Genomic DNA, 19,359 nt, shown 5'->3' with positions numbered 1-19,359 from the left:
CCACAAAGATGGTCACTGTCATCGCACCACCAGGATTTCATGCCTGTCCACCTCCCTAGGCGATCTTGCCACCCCCTCCCACACTGTCTTCTTAGGAACCTCACCCTCCCATCTTTGTACCTTTTTCTTTTTAAATTCTGATAAAATATACACAACATGAAATTTACCATCTTAACCATTTTAAAAAGTTGTGGTAAAATACAATATGTAACTTATCATCTTAGTCATTTTAAATGTACAGTTCAGCAGTGTTAAGTATATTTGTTGCTGTGCAACCAGTCTCCAGAACGCTTTTCATCTCCCCAAACTGAAACTTATATCCACTAATTCCCATTCCCCCCTTCACCTCAGTCCCTGACAACCACTGTTCTACTTTCTGTCTCTGTGAATTTGACTACTCTAGTACCTCATATAAGTGGAATTTTTGTCACTGGCTTATTTCACCTAGCATAATGGTCTCATGGTTCATCTATGTTGTAGCATGTGTCAGGATTTCTTTCCTTTTTAAGGCTGAATAATATTCCATTGTGTGTATATACCACATTTTATTTATCCATTAATCCATCTATGGACATTTGAGTTGCTTCCACCTTTTGGCTATTGTGAATAATGCAGCTACGAACATGGGTGTGCAAATACCTTTTCAAGATCCTGTTTTTTAATTCTTTTGGGTATATACCCAGAAGCAAAATTGCTGGATCATATAGTAATTCTATTTTTAATTTTTTTGAGAAACTGCCATATTGTTTTTCATAGTGGTTGCACCACTCCCACTAGCAGGGCACAGGGTTCTGATTTCTGCCTATCCTTGCCAACACTTGTTTCTCAGAGATTTTTTTTTATTAATAGTAATCCTAATCTGTGTAAAGTGGTATCTCATTGTGGTTTTGATTTGCATTTCCCTAGTGATTAGTGATGTTGAGCATCTTTTCATGTAATTATTGTCCATTTGTATATCCTTCTTTGGAGAAATGTCTATTCAATCCTTTTGCCCATTTTTTAATCAGATTGTTTTTCTGTTTTTGATTTGTAGGAGTTCTTTATATATTCTGGGTATCAACCCTTTAGCAGATTATGATTTATAAATATTTCCTCCCATTTGCTCTTTTGATTGTGTCCTTTGATGCAATTTTTTAATTTTGATGGTCTAATTTATCTACTTTTTTCTTTTCTTGCCTGTGCTTTTGTTGTGATATCCAAGAAATCATTATCAAATCCAAGGTCATGAAGGTTTCCCCCTATGTTTTCTTCTAAGTTTTTAGCTCTTAAGTTTAGGTCTGTGACCCATTTTAAGTTAATTTTTGTATATGATGTGAGATAATGGTCCAACTTCATTCTTTTGTATGTGGCTATCCAGTGTTCCCAGCACCATTTATTGAAAAGACTGTCCTTTCCCCATTGAATGGTCTTGGCACCCTTGTCAAAAATCATTTGACCATATATGTGAGGGTTTGGGGGTGGGGGGCTGTCTATTCCATTGGTCTGTATGTCTATGTTTATGCCAGTACCATACTGTTTTGATTATTGTAGCTTTGCAATAAGTTTTGCAATCAGGAAGTGTGAGATCTGCAGCTTTGTTCTATTTCAAGATTGTTTTGGCTATTTGGGGTCCCTTGAGATTTGATAGGAATTTTAGAATAGTTTTTTCTATTTCTGCAAAAAAAAAAAAAAAGCCATTGGGACTTTTATAGGAATTGCATTAAAACTGTAGATTGCTTTGGGTAGTATTGACATCTGATGATATTAAGTCTTCCAGTCCATGAACATGGGATGTCTTTCCATTTGTTTGTACCTTTTAAAATTTCTTTGAGCGACATTTCGTAGCTTCCAGTGTTTCAAGTGTTTCACTTCCTTGGTTAAATTTACACCTGTTTAATTAATTTTGATTCTCATGTAAATAGAATTATTTTCTCGATTTCCTTTTTGGATTGTTCCTTGCTTGTGTATAGAAACACAACTGATTTTTGTGTGTCGATTTTGTATCCTGCAAATTTCCTGAACTTGTTTATTAATTCTAATAGTTTTTTTGTGGAATCTTTAGGGTTTTCTGCATATAAGATCATGTCATCTGCAAACAGAGATAATTTTACTCCTTTCTTTTTTAAAAAAATATTTATTTATTTATTTATTTATTTATTTGGCTGCGCCGGGTCTTAGTTGCAGCATGCAAGATCTTCATTGCAGCATGCAGGATCTTTAGTTGCAGCATGCAGACTCTTAGTTGTGGCATGCATGTGGGATCTAGTTCCTTGGCCAGGGATCGAACCCAGTTCCCCTGCATTGGGAGCGTGGAGTCTTAACCACTGGACCACCAGTGAAGTCCCATACTCCCACCTTTCTAATGTAGATGGCTTTTACTTCTTTTTCTGGCCTAATTCTGGCTAGAACTCCCAATACTACGTTGAATAGAAGTGGCAAAAGCAGACACCTTGTCTTGTTCTTGATCTTAGGGGAAAGCCTCTGTTCTTTCACCATTGAGTATGATGTGAGCTATGGACTTTTCATAATACAGCCTTTATTATGTTGAACTGCCTTTTTTTTCTTCTACATTTGCAATGCTTACCCTCTTGCCTCCTGCTCATTCAGCTTCTCCCATTAGTAAAGGAAAAAGCCCGTGATGCCTTTCCCTCACTGTACATTTGCTTACACTACCGCTCTCTCCTTCCTTCTCTGTGTCTTGGCTTCCTCATCTTCCCTTCACTCTTTGCCCAGATCAGGCTCCTCCACTTTTCTGAAATAGTCTTGCGAGGTATCTATCGAGCTCCCCCCTCTCCCTTTGTGGACACATCTCCTCTCCCATTACAGTGGCCCCCTTGGCCGCATCGGTGCCATTGCCATCCTTTCCTCAGACTCGGTCTTCTCTGGCCTTCGGTGACACCAGCTCCTGTAGGCCTCCCTGTCCGTGTGTACTCCCAGGCCCAGGCCCACCCTCTGACTTCTTGCTTACGTCTTCTCAGGCTCTCAGGTTTGAGAGCACATCAGAGAGCTGGTGGAAAGTGCAGCTGCTCCGGCTCCACTCCAGGAGATGTGGTGCTATGGGTCTGGACTGGGGCCTAGGGCCTCACTCTGGTTGGTGACCCCTCCTGGCCCCTTTTGTGGGATAGACTATCTGGAAACCATACTGTGGGGAACTGGGCCCTTGGCAGGTTTTGTCTGCTTTCCATGGCCTCTGTTCCACCAGCAGTCATGCTACCTTTGACCTTCACACCACCTTCTCCTCTGAGCTCCAGACCCATTTTCTACCTGCCTCCTTAACACCACCTCTTTGGGGGCATCGCTGGGCACCTCATGCTCCACATGTCCTAAGCCACATCCCCTCTCCCCTTCACCAGGCCTGCTTCTCCCCCAGGACTTCCAACCGCCATGGAGGCTCCATCACACACAGAAATGTGGGCCCCGTTCTTGTTGCGACCATTCCCTTGCCCTCACAGCCAATTGGTGCATCCGCATGCCTGGCCATCCAGTCCCTTTGCTGTCTTGGGCCTAGCCAAGGCTATAGCTTCCTCACTGCCTTGTCCCCACTTGTCCCTGCAGCCCCTTCTGCTCTGGGCAGTGTTCCAACACAGGCTTCTGGTCACATGGCACCCTCTCGCTTAACACCTTCTGTACCTTAAAAACTCGCAACCCAGGATTCTGGTCGGGGTTGTAGTGCTGCCCTGTCCAGGCTGGTGGCTCATCTTGCCTGCCCAGTACAGTGCTTGATTGCTCCTACCTGAGCCACTGCTCCCACTTCCTGGAATCCAGTTCTCATGTCATGTTCCTGGGAGGCCTTTCCTAATCTCCAGACCGGGCCACACCCCCTGTGACCCCTCCCGTGAACAGCCCAGCAACACCCCGTGTGCCTCCCACAGGAGAAGATGCAGGACATCTACTGGCTGCTGCGTGTCTGCCTGCGGACCATCGAGCATGGAGACCGCACAGGTCCTCTCTTTGCCTTCATGCCCGAATTCTACCTGAGTGTGGCCATCAACAGCTACAGTGCTCTCAAGAATTACTTTGGCCCTGTGCACAGCATGGAGGAGCTCCCAGGTGATAGGGCCATTCAGGCTGGGAGGGGACAGAAAAGGGGGCCCCTGGAGTGAGCCCTAGGAGCCCTGTTCTGAGCCCTCGTGGCCCAGCAGCACACATCCCACGTAGGGGAGGAGGTGAGGCTCTGCCCAGCATCATACAAGCATTTGCAAAAGTCCCACATGGTGGAGAGCCCTGTCCTAGTACCAGCAGCCATAGAATCAACAGCACCTCCCTGGTGTTAAGAGGGAAACAGATGAAATGGAGTACAGGGAGTGGGGATTACCCCCACCCCACCCACCCTGCCCCGCCCCGCCCCGCCCCGGCTTTTACTTCCTTCTTGGTGCTTCTGTGGCCCAGGAGCCAGCTGGCCTCTTACCTTGCTGCCCTGGCGCTGGCCATGGGGTGTGGCATCCCATGCAGGGGCAGAGTGGCTTGTCTTTGCAGATCACAGCAAGGAGCACGGGGGCCCTGCTGGTGGCCACATAGGAGTCTGGGCTTCTTGCAGACCACTGATTCCAGGCTGGGCTTGGCAGTTTATGTCTGGACTAGGCTGTGGGCTTTTAGGCTCCTGACCTGTCCCCTTGCCCTGCCCTAGGCCTCGGTGCAGGCTTTGTCCTCAGAGGTGGAGCTGTGGGTGCCCAGGGGGCTTTGACTGCTGAGCCCTCCAGTGTGTGTGCTGAGATGGGTTTGAGCCCAGGCAGGACTCTTGTCAGGACCTATCCTCCTGCTGGGACCCGCCCAACGCCCACAATGAGTCTGTGCCTTCGCCTCTCACCAACTGTTAGTGAATGCCCTGCCTAAAGTCCCCAGATGTCGGCTTGGGCTCAGACTAGCCCTTGGAGCTAGCTCTGGAGCCCACTACCCAAGCCCACTCACCAAGGGGTGTGCCTGCCTCTGGAGTCCGCACTCCCAATCATCTCGCCCTACTACCCAACCCTGCAGGCTATGAAGAGACCCTGACCCGTCTGGCTGCCATCCTTGCCAAACACTTTGCTGACACACGCATCGTGGGCACTGGTGAGGTGCCCGACAGAGGGCTGGGGGAGATGGGGACGGACGGGATGGCACCTCTGGCTGGCTATTTTCTGCGCACAGTGCCGGCCAGGTGGGTATGAGGCATGGGCACCAGGGCTCATGCCAGGCACCTGCTGAGGCATGGCCTGTCCCAGCAGATATCCGTGACTCGCTGATGCAGGCCCTGGCCAGCTACGTGTGCTACCCAAACTCCCTGCGGGCTGTGGAGCGGATCCCTGAGGAGCAGTGAGTGGGGGCCCGGGGGCAGGGGGGCACACACTGTGCCCTGCACAGCACTAGCCTCACCCCGTGCCCGCCACCCGTTGCTCTCACAGGCGTATCGCCATGGTGAGGAGTCTCCTGGCTCCCTATGAGCAGCGGCCCTGGGCCCAGACCAACTGGATCCTGGTGCGGCTCTGGAGGGTAAGCCTGGCTGGAGAGGAGGTGGCTATGGCTGGCTGGAGGGAGGGGTTGCCCTGCCCCACTGACCTCCCACCAACTCCACCCCCAGGGCTGTGGGTTCGGGTACCGCTATACACGGCTGCCACATCTGCTGAAAACCAAACCCGAGGATGCCAATTTGCCCAGCCTCCAGAGTGAGTATCCAGGTTTGGCAGGCGGGGGCCCTCACCCGCTGCTCCTGGGCTCTCGCAGACTTTCCCACTTCTTCCAGCCTCAGTCCTGGACTCGTGTTGGGCCCCAATTCCCTGTGTATCCCCTGGGGTTTCCATTTCCCTGCTTCCTCCCAGTCTAAGGACACTCTGGTCCTCTTGAGTCTTGCTTTCCAGTCCCATGTGTGCCCTTTGGTCCTGAACGATCTGCATGTGTCACAGTGAAAAGGGGCAGCATCTTCCCAGGCTGCCGGCAGCTTATGCAAAGTGAGGACCCTATCCCTTGCCCTCTGAACCAGCTCCCTGACTTCCAGCCTTGTCCCAACGCCATGTCCTTCTGCCCCTTTACTTTCACTAGCTGGTGCCAGACCCTGGATACCTGAGTCAAGGCAGGGGCACAGACTAGGGGCTGGCCAGGGCCCCAAAGGGTGTCCATGGGGCTTCCTGGAGGAAGTGGCCTTTGGTTGGGAGCAAAGTCTGCATTTTCTGTCCTGGGCCTATGGTCCAGCAAAGCCCTGTGAGCCTGGACCTTCACTGGGCCCAGCCCAGGGTCTTGGGCTGTCTTGCTTGCAGAATCTGCCTGTCACATGCTGTATTCACCCCACACAGTGGCTCTCTTTAGCCCACGTGGTATGTTTCTGCCCTTGTGGGAGTGTTTGGGCCTAAAGGGGTCCCCAGAGGCCAAGTTCCTTGTGCAGAGTCACACAGCAAGTCCTTGCCAGTTGCCTTGGTCCTGCCTCCAGGGTGGACCTGAGCTGCAAGTGGAGAGCAGCAGTGGGGCCAGATATGCATCCTGCTGCTGTAGGAACTATTGATTTGCAGGGGGGGAGGTATGCCTAGCCCAGTGTGGCTGAGGGCTCTGGTTACTGCTGCCTGTCAGCCCAGACTTGGCGCCCACCACCTCAGCCGTATGCCAAGGCCAGGCCAAGGGCAGCAGAGGACAGTGGAGGATGGCAGGGCTCAGAGTAGGCTCTTGGGAGAAATGGCCTTGATACGAGTGAAGAGGGGTCTAGGTTGCCCTGTCTAGGTCTAGCCCTTCCTGAAGGGCATGTGACTGAGAACTTTCTGGGGATCAGGCTGGGGCTTGGGGGCAGTTCTAGAACTGGGGGTGGGGGAGGCATTGGGAACAACTGCAGCCTGTGGTTGGCCCAGCAGAGGGAGGGGACAGATTTAGCCCTAACCCCCAGGCAGCACTGCACCCTGTCCGCCTGCCTTCAAGACCTGAGTGTTCCCAGGGAGCTGTCTGTCTGCCCTTACACCAATGGCCTGTGAGTGAGGACAGAGGCAGACAGGCAGGGGCCGCTGACTGGAGTCCCAATGATGCCCCTCCCCATGTCCCCACAGAGCCCTGCCCCTCCACCCTGCTGCAGCAGCACATGGCAGACCTGTTGCGGGAGGGTCCTGACGTGGCACCCAGCTTCCTCAACAGTGTCCTCAACCAGCTCAACTGGGCCTTCTCTGAGTTTATCGGCATGATCCAGGAGGTGGGTCATGGAGGGACCTTGTGGGCCAGGGGGTTGCAGAGGATGCGGCACGATCTGTGGTGTGGCCAGACCACTGACTGCTGCCCACGCACACGTTGGTGGCTTAGATCCAGCAGGCTGCTGAACGCCTGGAGCGGAACTTTGTGGACAGCCGGCAGCTCAAGGTATGTGCCACCTGCTTTGACCTCTCGGTCAGCCTGCTGCGCGTCTTGGAGATGACCATCACGCTGGTGCCTGAGATATTCCTCGACTGGGCCCAGCCTACCTCCGAGATGCTGCTGCGGCGTCTCGCACAGGTGTGTCCATCTGGGCAAGGGTGGTTGGGACCCTGGGGACACCCCAGTGGTGTGAGCCCACCCATCCACCAACGGGCTCCTGCCCTCACAGCTGCTGAACCAGGTGCTGAACCGGGTGACAGCTGAGAGGAACCTGTTTGACCGCGTGGTCACCCTGCGGCTGCCTGGTGAGGACCTAGAAGCCCTGTAGCCAACACACCACAGGCCTTGGTTCCTCTGCCAGGAGCAGTGCTGCCTGATTCTACATTCTGCACCGGGACAGCCTGGCTTGGCACCCCCAGCCTAGCTCAGCCTTCTGTGGGGAGGAGGGTGGGAAGTGTGAATGACGATGATGTCGGCTGGGCAGGGATGGAGACCCTGCAGCGGGAGCACTTGGGTAGCTCATCCCCTTCCTTCCCTTTCCCTTAGGCCTGGAGAGTGTGGACCACTACCCTATTCTGGTGGCAGTGACAGGCATCCTGGTACGACTCCTGGTGCATGGCCCAGCCTCAGGGTGAGTGTTAGGGGCTGGGGTCCCCTGTGGGGGCTGGGCTTGTCTGATGGGGAGGGGGCTGGGCAGGGCCTTCCAAAGCTCATCTCTCACATGGACTTCAGCGTCAGGTCTGGAGCTGGAAGGAAGGTAGTGAGGTGTGAACTGAGTAACTGGGTGGCTGCAGCAGCAGCAGCAGCAGCTCAAAGCAGGAGAATCCAGGAGCTCAGCAGAGCAGGGTGCCCCGGCCCACGGGCACAGCCGCTGGCTGTGGCTGTGCCTAAGGCAGGGGCAGGGGAACTAAGACTGTGCTAAGGGCGGGGTGCCATCGTGCGATATCCAGGGACGCACTGCTGGGGTTAAGAGCTGAGCACACACACTGCCACCTGTGTCTGTGAAGGCTCCAGCGACAAGCATGTACTATCTTTATTAAGAAATTCCATGATAGCTGGATCCAGGACACTTGTGGGCCCCCCAGCTGAGCCCTCACTCAGGAGGGGTTCCCAGTCCCCGCTTCCCTGCCTCCCTGCAGTGGGAGTGGTGAGATGCATATGAAGCCAGGGCACTGCTTCAGCCATTAGGCCGATACCAGTGCCAGCCCTTAAGAGGATTCTACCCTTGGGAGACAGCAAGTTCCGGCTCGGCCCTCCCATCTTAGCCACGCTCAGCAGGCTTTTTACTGCTGAAAAGCTGGGGGAACAGGCCATTGATGCCCCTTACCGTTGTCTTGCGAGCCCATGGGAGAGGCTCTGCCCTCAGAGTGGCCTGCGATGCCCCTGGGGGTCTCTTGAGGAGCCTTGCCTGCTGGTTGCCTTCTCACCAGACTGCATGGACTCGTGAAGCTTCAAGTAGCTTGAATGTTGGTGCGTGGGGAGTCACATTTCACCAGAGGGAGGGCTTGTAATTCCTCTTTCCACCCTCGGGGTGGGGACTCAGTCTTCCTTTGAAGTCCTCCTCCTTTTCCCCCGTGGGCCACTCCCATCCCCTTGGGAAGCGGAAGGTGGTCATGCTTCAATTCTTCACCACCACTCTCCTTGATGGCTGCCTCAGCCCCTGCGGGTGAACCTGGGGCTCTAATGCAAGCGCTCTTCCAGATGGTCCTCGGTTCCAATCCTCATGTGGGCACAGGTAGGCCCTGCTACGTCCTGGGATGTTTTGGTCCTGTGCTGCTGGGGAGAAGCAGGAGAGAGTTGGGGACTTCAGCCCCTCTACCAATGAGTGGGGTTGCTGTGGTTTATGTTGAGGCCCACACAGGAGGCTGGAGGACCAAGCCCAGTGCTTCCCACCAGCATCTGGCAGTTCTCTGGGCAGCAGCAGGGAGCAGGGCAAGCAGCGGGCAGGCAGTGGCCTCGGTGGGGCCCCTGAGCAGCCTAGGTCATCACCAGACCCTCAGAGCCTGTGGAGCTAGCGGACTCAGAGCCAGCCTTGAGCCGCAGGCCCATGGGATTGTAGAGATCAAAGTTCTCAGCTACCGCTAGCTGCACACGACCATTGAGGCTTCTCCTGCCAGGCTCCAGAAAGACCACATGCTTGTGGACACTGGCCTTGCGTCTTGGTGCGTTGGGCAGCGTGGTGCTGAGCACTGAGGACTGTGCGCTCAGCTCCTGGAGTGGGCTGGGTGTTCGGGGCCAGCGGCGGCAGCGGCAGGTGCAATGGTAGCAGCGGCGGCAGCCGGGGCAGGGTGGCACGAACAGGTAGAGCAGCACGAGCACCAGGCCCACGGCGCAGCCCAGCAGTGTGGTGAAGCCCGTGTTGAAAGTGTCAGGCTCAGGGCGTGGAAAGTGCACACTCACGTTGTACTCGTGTGTCTGGTTGTGATGCAGGTGGGGTCCAGTAGCCAGGCACACAAAGACACCCTCGTGCCATGGCTGCACGTTGCTGATGGCCAGGCTGCCATCAGCCCGCACTGCGATGCTGCCGTTGCGAGATCCTGGTGCCATGAGCAGCTCATGCTGCGGCGAGACCCAGGCAATGTGTACGGCTGGGGCGCTGGTGTTGCAGTGTAGCCTCAGGGACTGCCCCACCTGCACATGCAGCTGTTCTTCCGGCTGCTCTAGGCCCCGAGCCAGGGCAGCTGAGCAGTTCTCAAAGACACGGCTGTGCTCAAAGAAGTGCACGCGGGAGGTGGGTACCTTGAAGGCCAGGCACGTGTACTCGCCCGCGAAGTCGCTCACGGCGCTGAGCCCCCGCTGGTGCCAGCGCCGCAGCAGGTGGTAGAGACGGCAGTCACAGGGTAATGGGTTGTTGTGCAAGTAAAGGCCGTTCTTGAGAAAGGCTGGCAGTGAAGCCAGGTCAGGTACAGGGATGCGTCCTAGGTGGTTGGAGGAGAGATCCAGAGTACGTAGGTGGGTCGTGCCCAGGCCGTGCAGGTGACTGAAAGAGAAGGACGCAAGTTCATTGCAGCCCAGGTAGAGACGACTGAGCGCGCCCAGGCCGTGGAAGGCCTGCTCGTCCAAGTGCGCCAGGCGGTTATTGAACAGAAGCAGCATCTTGAGCTCCCCCAGGCCGTCGAGGTCGTGGCGGCCAAGGGCCCGCAGGGCGTTAGATGATAAATCGAGCAGCCGCAGGCCACTGGCATTGGTGAAAACTCCCCGACCTAGTGCATCCAGCTCGTTGTGATTTAAACGCAGGGTGCGGAGCCGGGAGAGGGGCGCCAACCAGCCGGGGCGCAGGCGCTGCAGCGCATTGTGGCTCAGGTCGAGGTCTGCAGCTGCAGCTGGTAACGTGACCGGCACATCCTGCAGCCCCAGGCCGGCGCAGCTCAGGAGGTCGGCAGCACAGACACATTTGTAGGGACAGTTATGAGGCGCAGGGGACAGGAAGCCCTCGGAGTCCAGGGTGCTTAATCCGACGCGCAGCATGCACAGCAGTGTGCCCTGCAGCACCAGCCGGGCCATGGCGGCGGCTGCCAGGGGTGGGACAGGGCAGCTCGGTGTGGGGCGCAGCTCGGATACTCACCCACTTCACATCCGGCCAGAAGTGCGGGGCGCTACATGGCCAGTGGCCAGCGAGACAGGATGCGGGCTCCGTCCCGCAAGGCCGACTGCGCCAGCTGCCTGGTCCCAGGTTTTGGGTTGTGAGTTGGGGCCACGCTCGCTCAGCACTCCCTTCTCAGGCTTCCCCAGCTCTCTCCTGAGTGCCTTTGTGAGCACTCAGCTTCTAAATACTCTCCGGGAGGCGATTTCTCAGGGGCGGGGCCTCAGGCTCCCATTGGCTCCCATTGGAGGGGCGGGGTAGCCGCGTACCCCGGCGATCATAGGCCCCCGCGTGGCCGCCAGAGGGTGAGCGAGTCGGGCCACAATGCCCCAGCCTGAGCTTGGCCGGCGGCTTTCCAGAGGGCCCTGTCTCCCGGAACCCTGGGAAGCACGCCTTTAAGCTTCTTGTGTTCTTTGTGTTTTCTTTGAAGGGTTAACGTTTATGAGGGGGCAGGTGTTTTCTTTGAAGGGTTAACGTATATGATTGGGCAGCTGTGTCCTTTGAATGGTTAACGTAAATGAAGGGTCAGGTGGACTTCCATTATCTTCTGGTGGTGCCCCCTTAAACTGGTACCCGGCAATGTGGGTCCTTACCGGGATCTAGGACTTTACTGGGAGGACTGGAGAGAAGCAGGGAGATTGGGTGGAATGAACCAGGCAATAATGCAAGTAGGCTGGACTTTCCAGCCCCACCCCTCCGATAGATGCTGATTGCAGACAGGCCCAGCATTCTGACTACCCTTGTACCCTCTCCAACCTAGGACAGAGAGAGCCACATCAGTGCTCCTGGCTGATCCCTGCTTCCAGCTCCGCTCCATATGCTATCTGCTGGGGCAGCCAGAGCCCCCTACCCCTGGCACTACCCTGCCTGCCCCTGACCAGAAGCGCTTCTCCCTACAGAGCTGTGAGTAGGCCGGGGGTGGGTCAGGGAAGAGAGGGATTTGGGGCTGGGCCAGGTCAGTAGTCTTAAGAAGAGCAAATTTCCAGGCAGGGAGTACTCAAGAGGCACTGGGTTCTAGGGCCACATTGGGCCTGACACCTCCTTCCACCCGCCAGACACAGATTACATCAGTGTTGAGGAACTGGCCCAGGTGGAACAGATGTTGGCACACCTGACCTCTGCGTCTGCCCAGGCAGCAGCTGCCTCCCTGGTGAGTGGGGCCACAGCATACGGGTCCACACAACCCCAGTACACATCACCACAGCTGTGTGCGTAGTGTACACCCAACTTGTCTGGGCACCCAACCCCAGCCCACCCTGCACTCTGCTCCCTGCAGCCCACCAGTGAGGAAGACCTCTGCCCCATCTGCTATGCTCACCCCATTTCTGCTGTGTTCCAGCCCTGTGGCCACAAGTCCTGCAAGTAAGTGGGCTGCACGGGCACAAGGGGCTGGGTGGGGAACAGCAGGGATACACAGGCCACCTTTATGCCCTCCCCTGTTATAGAGCCTGCATCAACCAGCACCTGATGAACAACAAGGATTGCTTCTTCTGCAAAGCCACCATCGTGTCTGTAGAGGACTGGGACAAGGCAGCCAGTGCAAGTGCCACTTCCTCGGCTGCCTAGGCCTGCCTGGCCCACACAGCAGGAACCTCTACCCTTAAACTCAAACCCAGGCTGGGCCCTATTTATGAGCCCCTTGCCCTGTCCCCCACGGCCCCCCACCATGCCCTATTTGTGCCTGAGCTTGACTTTCAGTCAGGGCCACAGTGAGCATTAAATTATTATTCCATACAGTCCTGGCCCAGCCCATCTTGAGGGAGTGGGCTTTGTGGGGTATGCCCAGCAAGGATCTTGCCAGATTATGTCCACAGGCGAAGGCGGGTGTCCGACAGCTTCAGCCTTGTCCAATCCTCCCCAGTCAAATGGCAATGAGTCCAGAGCCTCCTGATGTGTCGAGCCAGTGATTCCCCTTGCCAGTGGGGAAATGGGGGCTCAGCCAGCCCCGCAGCATCCTCACATGATGATGCGGGGCTCTGGCACCGACTCACCAATAGACTTGTGGGGCAGCACACTGGCCCCGTTGAGGTAGAGCTCGTCGTTAACTATGACGTCCTCACCCAGCACTGTCACGTTCTCCATGCGCACCTTGGGGGGAGGGGCAGGCCTGTCAGCGAGGCAGAGGCATTCCCCCACCCTCTCCATCTGGCCCAGCCCGGAGGCTTACCCACTGGCCCACGCGGCAGCGCCAGCCTACAATGCAGGACTCAAGCCAGGAGTGGGAGCGAATGTGGGCGTCTCGCAGCACCGTGCACCGCCGAATGCACACACCATCCTCCACCACCACACCAGGACCCAGACTCACGTTGGGGCCAATGCTGCAGTTTTCGCCAATACGGGCACTTGGGTCCTGAGGACAGTGGGGAAAACACAAGTGGGCCATCTGTCCCCCAAGATTGAGGGGGTTGACAATGCTCTGGGCAAGGGCCTCACCACCAGCACGTTGCCCACAATGCCAGGACCTGAGCACAGTTGCTCAGGCTGCCTCTGTCGCAGCGACTGCAGGAAGAGGCACATGCCAGTGAGGAAATCCTTGGGCTGCCCAATGTCCATCCAGAAGCCTGTAGGGAGAGAATGCATCAGGGGGCTCCAGGGGGCTCAGCCCAGCCACAGACCACCCCCACCCTGTGGCCTCCCTGCCTCACCCTGCAACTCCATGGCATAGAGCTGCCCCTCCTTGGCCATGACAGGGAAGATCTCCTTCTCAATGGATGTGGGCTGCAGCTGTGGGAGTGGGCAGCTCATGAGCAGGGTCATGGCAGTGGTGGCCTGCCCTACCCCAGCCCACCCAGCAGCTGGCTTCTACACACCTGGATGCGCCGTAGCACTGCAGGGCTCAGGATGTACATGCCTGCGTTGATCTTGTTGGACACAAACACCTGCGGCTTCTCCACGAACCGGTGAATGCGGCCTGTGTCCGCCTCACACACCACCACACCGTACTTAGAGGGTTCCTCTACTTTGGTCACCTGAGTGCAGGGGGACTTCAGGCCTAGTCCAGTGCTCCTGAGCCTTGATATACATGTTGTCCTAAATTTCACGGGCTTTGCCACAAATGCTTAAAGGCACAAACTGCACAGCTCTGCATCCACAACACTAAGGGGCAGTTCAAGGCCGGAGAATGGGAGAGGCTGGGGAGGCTGTGCATGGGGACAGGAACATTAGAGCAGAAAGACGTGCTTGCTTACCAGAATTGAGCCCTCCTGGCCATGGTGTCGGTGGAACTGCACCATGGCTTGAAAGGGGAAATCGCAGATCACGTCACTGTTGAGGACGAAAAAAGGGTCTGCAGTCTCAGAGAGCAAGTCACGGGCCAGTGCCAGGGGCCCAGCTGGGGGAGAGGAACAGGTCACCATCATCTTGGGGGTCTGAGCCCCTGGATCCAGGCTCAGCAGTCCCCATCCAGGCTGAGTCTTGCCCCTTCCCTGGCCCTAAACCCTCCCCAAGGGACCTTCCTGTCTCTACTGACCTGTCCCTAAAGGCTCCTCTTCATGGGACATAGAGATTCGGATTCCTAGCTGGAAGGAAGAAACCCCCCGTCAGGTTCCTCTCACCAGGGTGAAAAGTTGAGCGGGGACCAGGGCAAAGAACCAGAAGTCCGTGCCTCACCCTTTGCTCCTGCGCCTTCATTTCCTTCTCCAGCACCTGAGACATATAGCTCACAGCCAGAATCACGTGGTCCACGCCGGCCTGTGGGACAGAACGGCGCCGGCCGCCAGGCGGACTCAGCCGAAGGCACAGGTGTCCCCGATCCCCAATCGCTGGCCGTCCCTCATCCTATCAGGTCCTACCAAGACCCCGGCCCCGGGCCTTACCGCGGCCAGCGCCTCCACTTGGTGCAGCAAGATGGGCTTATTGCAGAAGTCCACCAGCGGCTTCGGGATGCTTAGTGTCAGCGGCCGCAAGCGCGTCCCATAGCCGCCCACCAAAATCAGTGCCTTCATTGCGCCTGCGGGCGGCCGGAGAGTGAGTCCCGGGATCCGAGGTGTCCGCGGCCCGCCTGGCGCACCTCTGCCGCACACTCCCGCCGCTGTGCCCGGCCCCGCGCCCTTCACCCGCCAGACTGACCAACTCTGGCTCTGCCTTGTCCGCCCAGTCCGCGCTGACGCTAGGTCCAGGACCGCAGCAAACCGAGACGCGACGCCGGACGGGGACCGACTGCCTCCCAACTCGGGCCGGCGGCCGGCGGGAAGTGACGTAAACTCGGGCGGCCCAATCAGCTACCGTATACGTGGCACACCGTCGGCGTCGGAGCGCCGGGACGCGACGCTCCGGCCGACGCAGCCAATGAGAGCCGAGCGCGCCGGGCTGCCATGGGGACCGGGACCCGGACCTGCGGGTCAGCTGGCCATTGGCGGATCCAAAAGCGGAGCTGGCGCCAAGGGCGAGGCTTCCTTTGCACCGCGCCCCAGCGGCTTCCGGCCCCTCTTCCCCTCACCGGGTCAGCGAGGGGCCGAGGACGCGGGCGGGCCGGACTAGGCCAGTCTCCCGGAGGCCGAGGGGTTTCTCAAAGACACGGACACGCCTCGGTTTCTAGCGGCTTTATTTTGACATACACGACCTCAGACACAAGCGGGGCGGGCAGCGCTAGGTGTACAGAAAGGGGCGGGCTCGGCCCAAGGCCAGAGCACCCCCCTCCCCTGCACGCAAGGTCCCGAGAAAACGCAACCGCGCCCAGACGCGCCCAGAGCCACGTGTCATATCCGGGCGCAGGGCTCGGGCGGCGTGGACAGGCTTAGGCAGCTTCCAGGAAAGTGGAGTAGAGAGCGGTCCTCCAGACGAGGCCTTGCAGTTCCTCGAGAAGCAAAGGAACCAGGCCCTTCCCACGGTTCTCCCCAATCTTTTCCCCATTAAAACATTTTTTAAATCGGCACAAACAAAACCAAATTGAACAGTTTTAAAGTTCAAGCAATCTGCATCTGGGGGGGGGGGGGTGGTGCACGTGGCGGGATGTGAGCAAGTGAGCAGAGGCTACGAACTAGCCCAGGCCTTTGGCCCCTTAAGGAGAATCCCCACGCCCACTGTACAGGCCCGGATGTGAGGGAGGCGTGGGGTCCCTGCCAAGTTGCAAAACTGGTCCCCTTCCTCTTTAAGCACCGCCCATCCCACCCCGCTAGGGGGCTGGTGTCGACTTCGCCCAGGGAAGCACTACAGAGAGGGGTCGCTTGAACGCCCCAACCCGTGATCCCATCTTGCACTTTGGTCCCAAGTTGGGGCTGGGAAGGCAGGGCCTGGCAGGGACAGGGCTCTCTAGCATGGAACAGGGTGAAATGGTGGCAAAGAGCGTGTGCAGACACACACGCCCACCACCCACCAGATAACAGGGCTGTGTCTCCCAAGTGTTCAAAAGTGCTGAAAAGAAGGGACCCTGCCCTGGGGGAGAAGCAGCAAATCCCAGCCCTGCTCTTTTAGTGCCAGGCAAACACTGAATTTAAGTCAGTACAGCCTCTCTCGCGATGAAGAGCGGAATGGGGGCAGCATCTCCCATAATATACAAACTCAGGAAGCACAGCACATCCCCAGGCTGGAGAGGTGCCATCAAGTGGGTCCCAAGCGGCCCCAGACCCTTTGCTCTAGCCCCTGCCTTGCCAGGAAATGACTATCCACACTAATGAAGAGCTACTGCCCCCATGGGGGAAGCCACAGAATAGTACAGAAGATGGTCATTACTGACCAGAAACAGGCAAGCTGCCCCTCCTAGCCCCAAGGAATGGGAACCTGCCCACCAACGGCACCAGGGTCAGAGGGCCGAGAGAGATGGGATCCCATCAAGGAGCCCATTTAAGATGTGTGAGGCTGCATCTCTAAGGACCAGGAAATTAGTCCATCAGTTATCAAGGCCTCTCAGAGACACAGGCTGGCAGGCTTATCATTAATGCCCAAATAGGGACATGCCAAAAGTGACAATGACAGTGGCCCTAGACTCAGGTGAGGGCACTAACCTCAGCAATGGCTAGGTGAGTGCAGTATCACCTGGCCACAAGTGTTAGAGATGGCAGGTCTCTGTGCCATTAAGGGCTGGCAGCAAAAGTTATGAGCAAGGAATGGGTCACCCCCTGGGCCTTCACTGTGCCACTGTCAGTGTTGAGTGTTGAGGGGGCCACACTCCAGGCTCACAGAGAGGGTGTTGGGCCAGCAGAGAAACACCTCCTCCAATTCATTTTGCTACCAGTTCTTTTAAAAAAGGTAGCACCTGCTGAGGAAGGGCACAGGGGCAAAAGCTCACCTCAGAAATGGTAAAGAGAATATTTTGCTGAGGGAAGCATGAAGAAAATCAATATTTACTAATGAACAAGGCTACACCCCAGGGGAAAGATCACAGGAGCTGGCAGATGGACAAATGGACAGACTGATGGACCCCAGTACTGATAAGACAAAACTCTCATTAGCAGAATCTGGGCTCCTGCACCCAGCGCCCAATGTCCCTATAAGCAAACAAGCTTAAAGTTCTCCCTCACAAGCCTGGAGCTCCTCACAGTGGGCTGCTGCCTTGAGCTTGGCCTGGGGAGAGGTGAGACCCTGAGCGGACCACAGCCTTTGAGCCCTGGAAGGAGCAGCCCATCCAAGGCAGCACAGCTGCCCAAGCTAGAGGAAGAGGACTCCTACCCACAGCACAAGGACTGCAAATACTAGCTGGGTCAGAGCCATCAGAGGCCCTGAGACCTGCTGGAACATTGACTCTCCTCAGCAAACAGAGCAGGGCCCCCTCCAGTGGGGCAAGAGGGGATGGCCTCCTTAGGCAAGGGATCTTGGTGAGAAACGCTGGCTGGGCTGTGCAGGCAGGAGGAGGAGCAGGTTCAAGTGCCAAATAGTGCCTGGGGATCCCAGGGCCTGCCCTCTGCCATTGCTGGCTTCAGCACAGCTTCATGAATCTAGCCTCATGCCAAGGTCAGAACCGAGAAGGGTCCAGCTGTGTGCAGTTGGCCCTGTGGTGCCCTGGGGACATCTGTTACAGACCTGGGTGATACTCACAACACAAGTTACAAAGTCCCCCAAGAGATGGGCACCCAACCCTCTACTACTGAGGAACAAGGGATGAGTGAGCACAGAGGGGCCCTGAGCCATCCCAGGGCTTCACCCCACAACTAGCAGGACCCTGCAGCCACAGACCCCAAAGACCTAAGCAAGAGAAACCAATGTCCAAGGGCAACCTGTCCCTGCTGCCAAGCCCACCAGGGGCATCTCCTCCTTCCTAAGTCAGCCTGGACACAGCAGTCAGAACCACAGAGCTAGGAAGCCTGGCTGAGAGGATGTGTTCTGCCCTCCTTCACTTTATATATATGGATTCCAGGCTACAGCTAAAAACATTTCTTTTAGTTTACACCAAAGAGAAATATAACCCTTTTAAAAGCAAGTCTGTGTGTCCTCATGGCGAGTTCAGAGCAATGGTCCCTGCCTGAGGGTGGAGAGGAAGGGGTTCTGGAAGCCCAGAGCTGGGCCTACTGGTTCTCGTCCCGCATCTGTTCCATGATGCTGATGAGGTTCTCCAGGCCAAACACATAGCCTCGGTCAGGCCCATCATGCACAGTGGGGTCATCTCGGAAGCCCTTGAACGTGCTGTGTGCAAAGTCGATCATGCGGACATCCACCTTGGGTGGAGAGGAGGGGCCCACCTCGGGGCTGGTGCTGCTGGGGCTGGTGCTAGGGCCACAGGATGGTGCCACCTCAGGGAGCCCTGTGTCCAGGTGCTTGATACGCATTTCAGACCGGCGGTCCAGGTAGGACTCAGACCGGCACTCCTTGCCATCATAGATGACAAGCAGGGAACTGGAGTAGAAGCGGTAGGAGGCCTGCCGCTCCAGAACAGCTTTCAGGCCCCGCAGTTTGCTCAGGATGGGCTCAAAAAGGTCACGCCGCAGGTCCAGGCCATTGTGCAGGTACTGATAGAGGGCATTGCGGAAGCCTTCGATGGAGAGCCCACGGCCATAGTACTTGTTCCTGCAGAGGTAATGCCCCGTGTCCAGCTGGTACACCTGAAACCCCAGGAGACAGACAGGTGAGTACCAGGGAGGTCTGATGACCTCACGGTGCCCTGGGCAGGCACCATCTGGAAAGTACTTCTGACCAACCTGAGATTTTCTGCTCAACCCTACACAACTGGAGGAGGCAGGCCAAGTTCACCCTAAGTTTTCCTGTGGTAAAGCCAGCAATGTGCAGAGACCAGGCCTACAGGTTTTCTGCCACTACCTCTGGAGCCCTCCTCCAAGTTGCCCCAGGAGACCAGCTGGACTCAAACTAGGAATTATCTTGCTGACAGACAAGAGTCTTACTTGCCCCAATATCAAGGCAACAGGCTCTCACAGTGGTTCTGCACTGGAGCCCAGACCAAGGTCCCCAGGTAAGGATAAGAGGGCTCAGGGAACATACCTACAAAAACGCACTCCGCACCCTGTAGGGGACTCACCCTCTTGGAGGAGATTCTGGACCACTGTGGGCCAGGAGGACACCTGGCTCGGATAGCAGGCAGGTACACACGCAACCCAAAACAGGCAAGCAGG

The 19,359-nt window shown here is 56.4% G+C and overlaps 3 protein-coding genes across 14 annotated transcripts in view; 1 reads left to right on the top strand and 2 right to left on the bottom strand.

Moving 5' to 3' along the window:
- The window catches only part of RNF123 (ring finger protein 123), a 31,926-nt gene extending 19,329 nt beyond the window's left edge, over positions 1 to 12,597 (top strand). For all 5 annotated transcript variants that reach the window (XM_068558858.1, XM_068558860.1, XM_068558856.1 and 2 more), the window contains exons 27-39: positions 3,852 to 4,029; positions 4,954 to 5,028; positions 5,184 to 5,271; positions 5,361 to 5,448; positions 5,537 to 5,621; positions 6,981 to 7,120; positions 7,228 to 7,416; positions 7,508 to 7,583; positions 7,825 to 7,909; positions 11,622 to 11,764; positions 11,917 to 12,011; positions 12,138 to 12,223; positions 12,307 to 12,597. In XM_068558858.1, the coding sequence (XP_068414959.1) occupies positions 3,852 to 4,029; positions 4,954 to 5,028; positions 5,184 to 5,271; positions 5,361 to 5,448; positions 5,537 to 5,621; positions 6,981 to 7,120; positions 7,228 to 7,416; positions 7,508 to 7,583; positions 7,825 to 7,909; positions 11,622 to 11,764; positions 11,917 to 12,011; positions 12,138 to 12,223; positions 12,307 to 12,427 (1,449 nt within the window). In that variant the 3' untranslated portion in view covers positions 12,428 to 12,597. The remainder of the gene's footprint in view (positions 1 to 3,851; positions 4,030 to 4,953; positions 5,029 to 5,183; positions 5,272 to 5,360; positions 5,449 to 5,536; positions 5,622 to 6,980; positions 7,121 to 7,227; positions 7,417 to 7,507; positions 7,584 to 7,824; positions 7,910 to 11,621; positions 11,765 to 11,916; positions 12,012 to 12,137; positions 12,224 to 12,306) is intronic.
- GMPPB (GDP-mannose pyrophosphorylase B) lies at positions 10,112 to 15,053 on the bottom strand. Of its 3 annotated transcripts, none has more exons than XM_068558865.1 (10): positions 14,677 to 15,053; positions 14,471 to 14,551; positions 14,331 to 14,379; positions 14,050 to 14,192; positions 13,672 to 13,830; positions 13,507 to 13,585; positions 13,295 to 13,422; positions 13,029 to 13,211; positions 12,853 to 12,949; positions 10,112 to 10,258 (listed from the first exon to the last, which is right to left on the bottom strand). In XM_068558865.1, the coding sequence occupies exons 1-10, from the start codon at positions 14,803 to 14,805 to the stop codon at positions 10,197 to 10,199; spliced, it is 1,110 nt and encodes a 369-aa protein (XP_068414966.1). In that variant the 5' UTR covers positions 14,806 to 15,053; the 3' UTR covers positions 10,112 to 10,196. The 3 variants fall into 3 exon arrangements, with proteins under 3 accessions (XP_068414966.1, XP_068414968.1, XP_068414967.1); XM_068558867.1 differs by lacking the exon at positions 10,112 to 10,258 and adding an exon at positions 10,787 to 11,480; XM_068558866.1 differs by lacking the exon at positions 10,112 to 10,258 and having other exon boundaries at positions 12,567 to 12,949.
- A 334-nt stretch (positions 15,054 to 15,387) lies between these two features.
- Positions 15,388 to 19,359, bottom strand: part of IP6K1 (inositol hexakisphosphate kinase 1) — an 82,357-nt gene continuing 78,385 nt past the window's right edge. For all 6 annotated transcript variants that reach the window (XM_068557777.1, XM_068557780.1, XM_068557778.1 and 3 more), the window contains one exon: positions 15,388 to 18,834. In XM_068557777.1, the coding sequence (XP_068413878.1) occupies positions 18,301 to 18,834 (534 nt within the window). In that variant the 3' untranslated portion in view covers positions 15,388 to 18,300. The remainder of the gene's footprint in view (positions 18,835 to 19,359) is intronic.

Source organism: Eschrichtius robustus, chromosome 12, assembly GCF_028021215.1.
Source record: "Eschrichtius robustus isolate mEscRob2 chromosome 12, mEscRob2.pri, whole genome shotgun sequence".
NCBI lineage: Eukaryota > Metazoa > Chordata > Mammalia > Artiodactyla > Eschrichtiidae > Eschrichtius > Eschrichtius robustus.
This window is presented reverse-complemented; position numbering and strand designations above follow the sequence as displayed.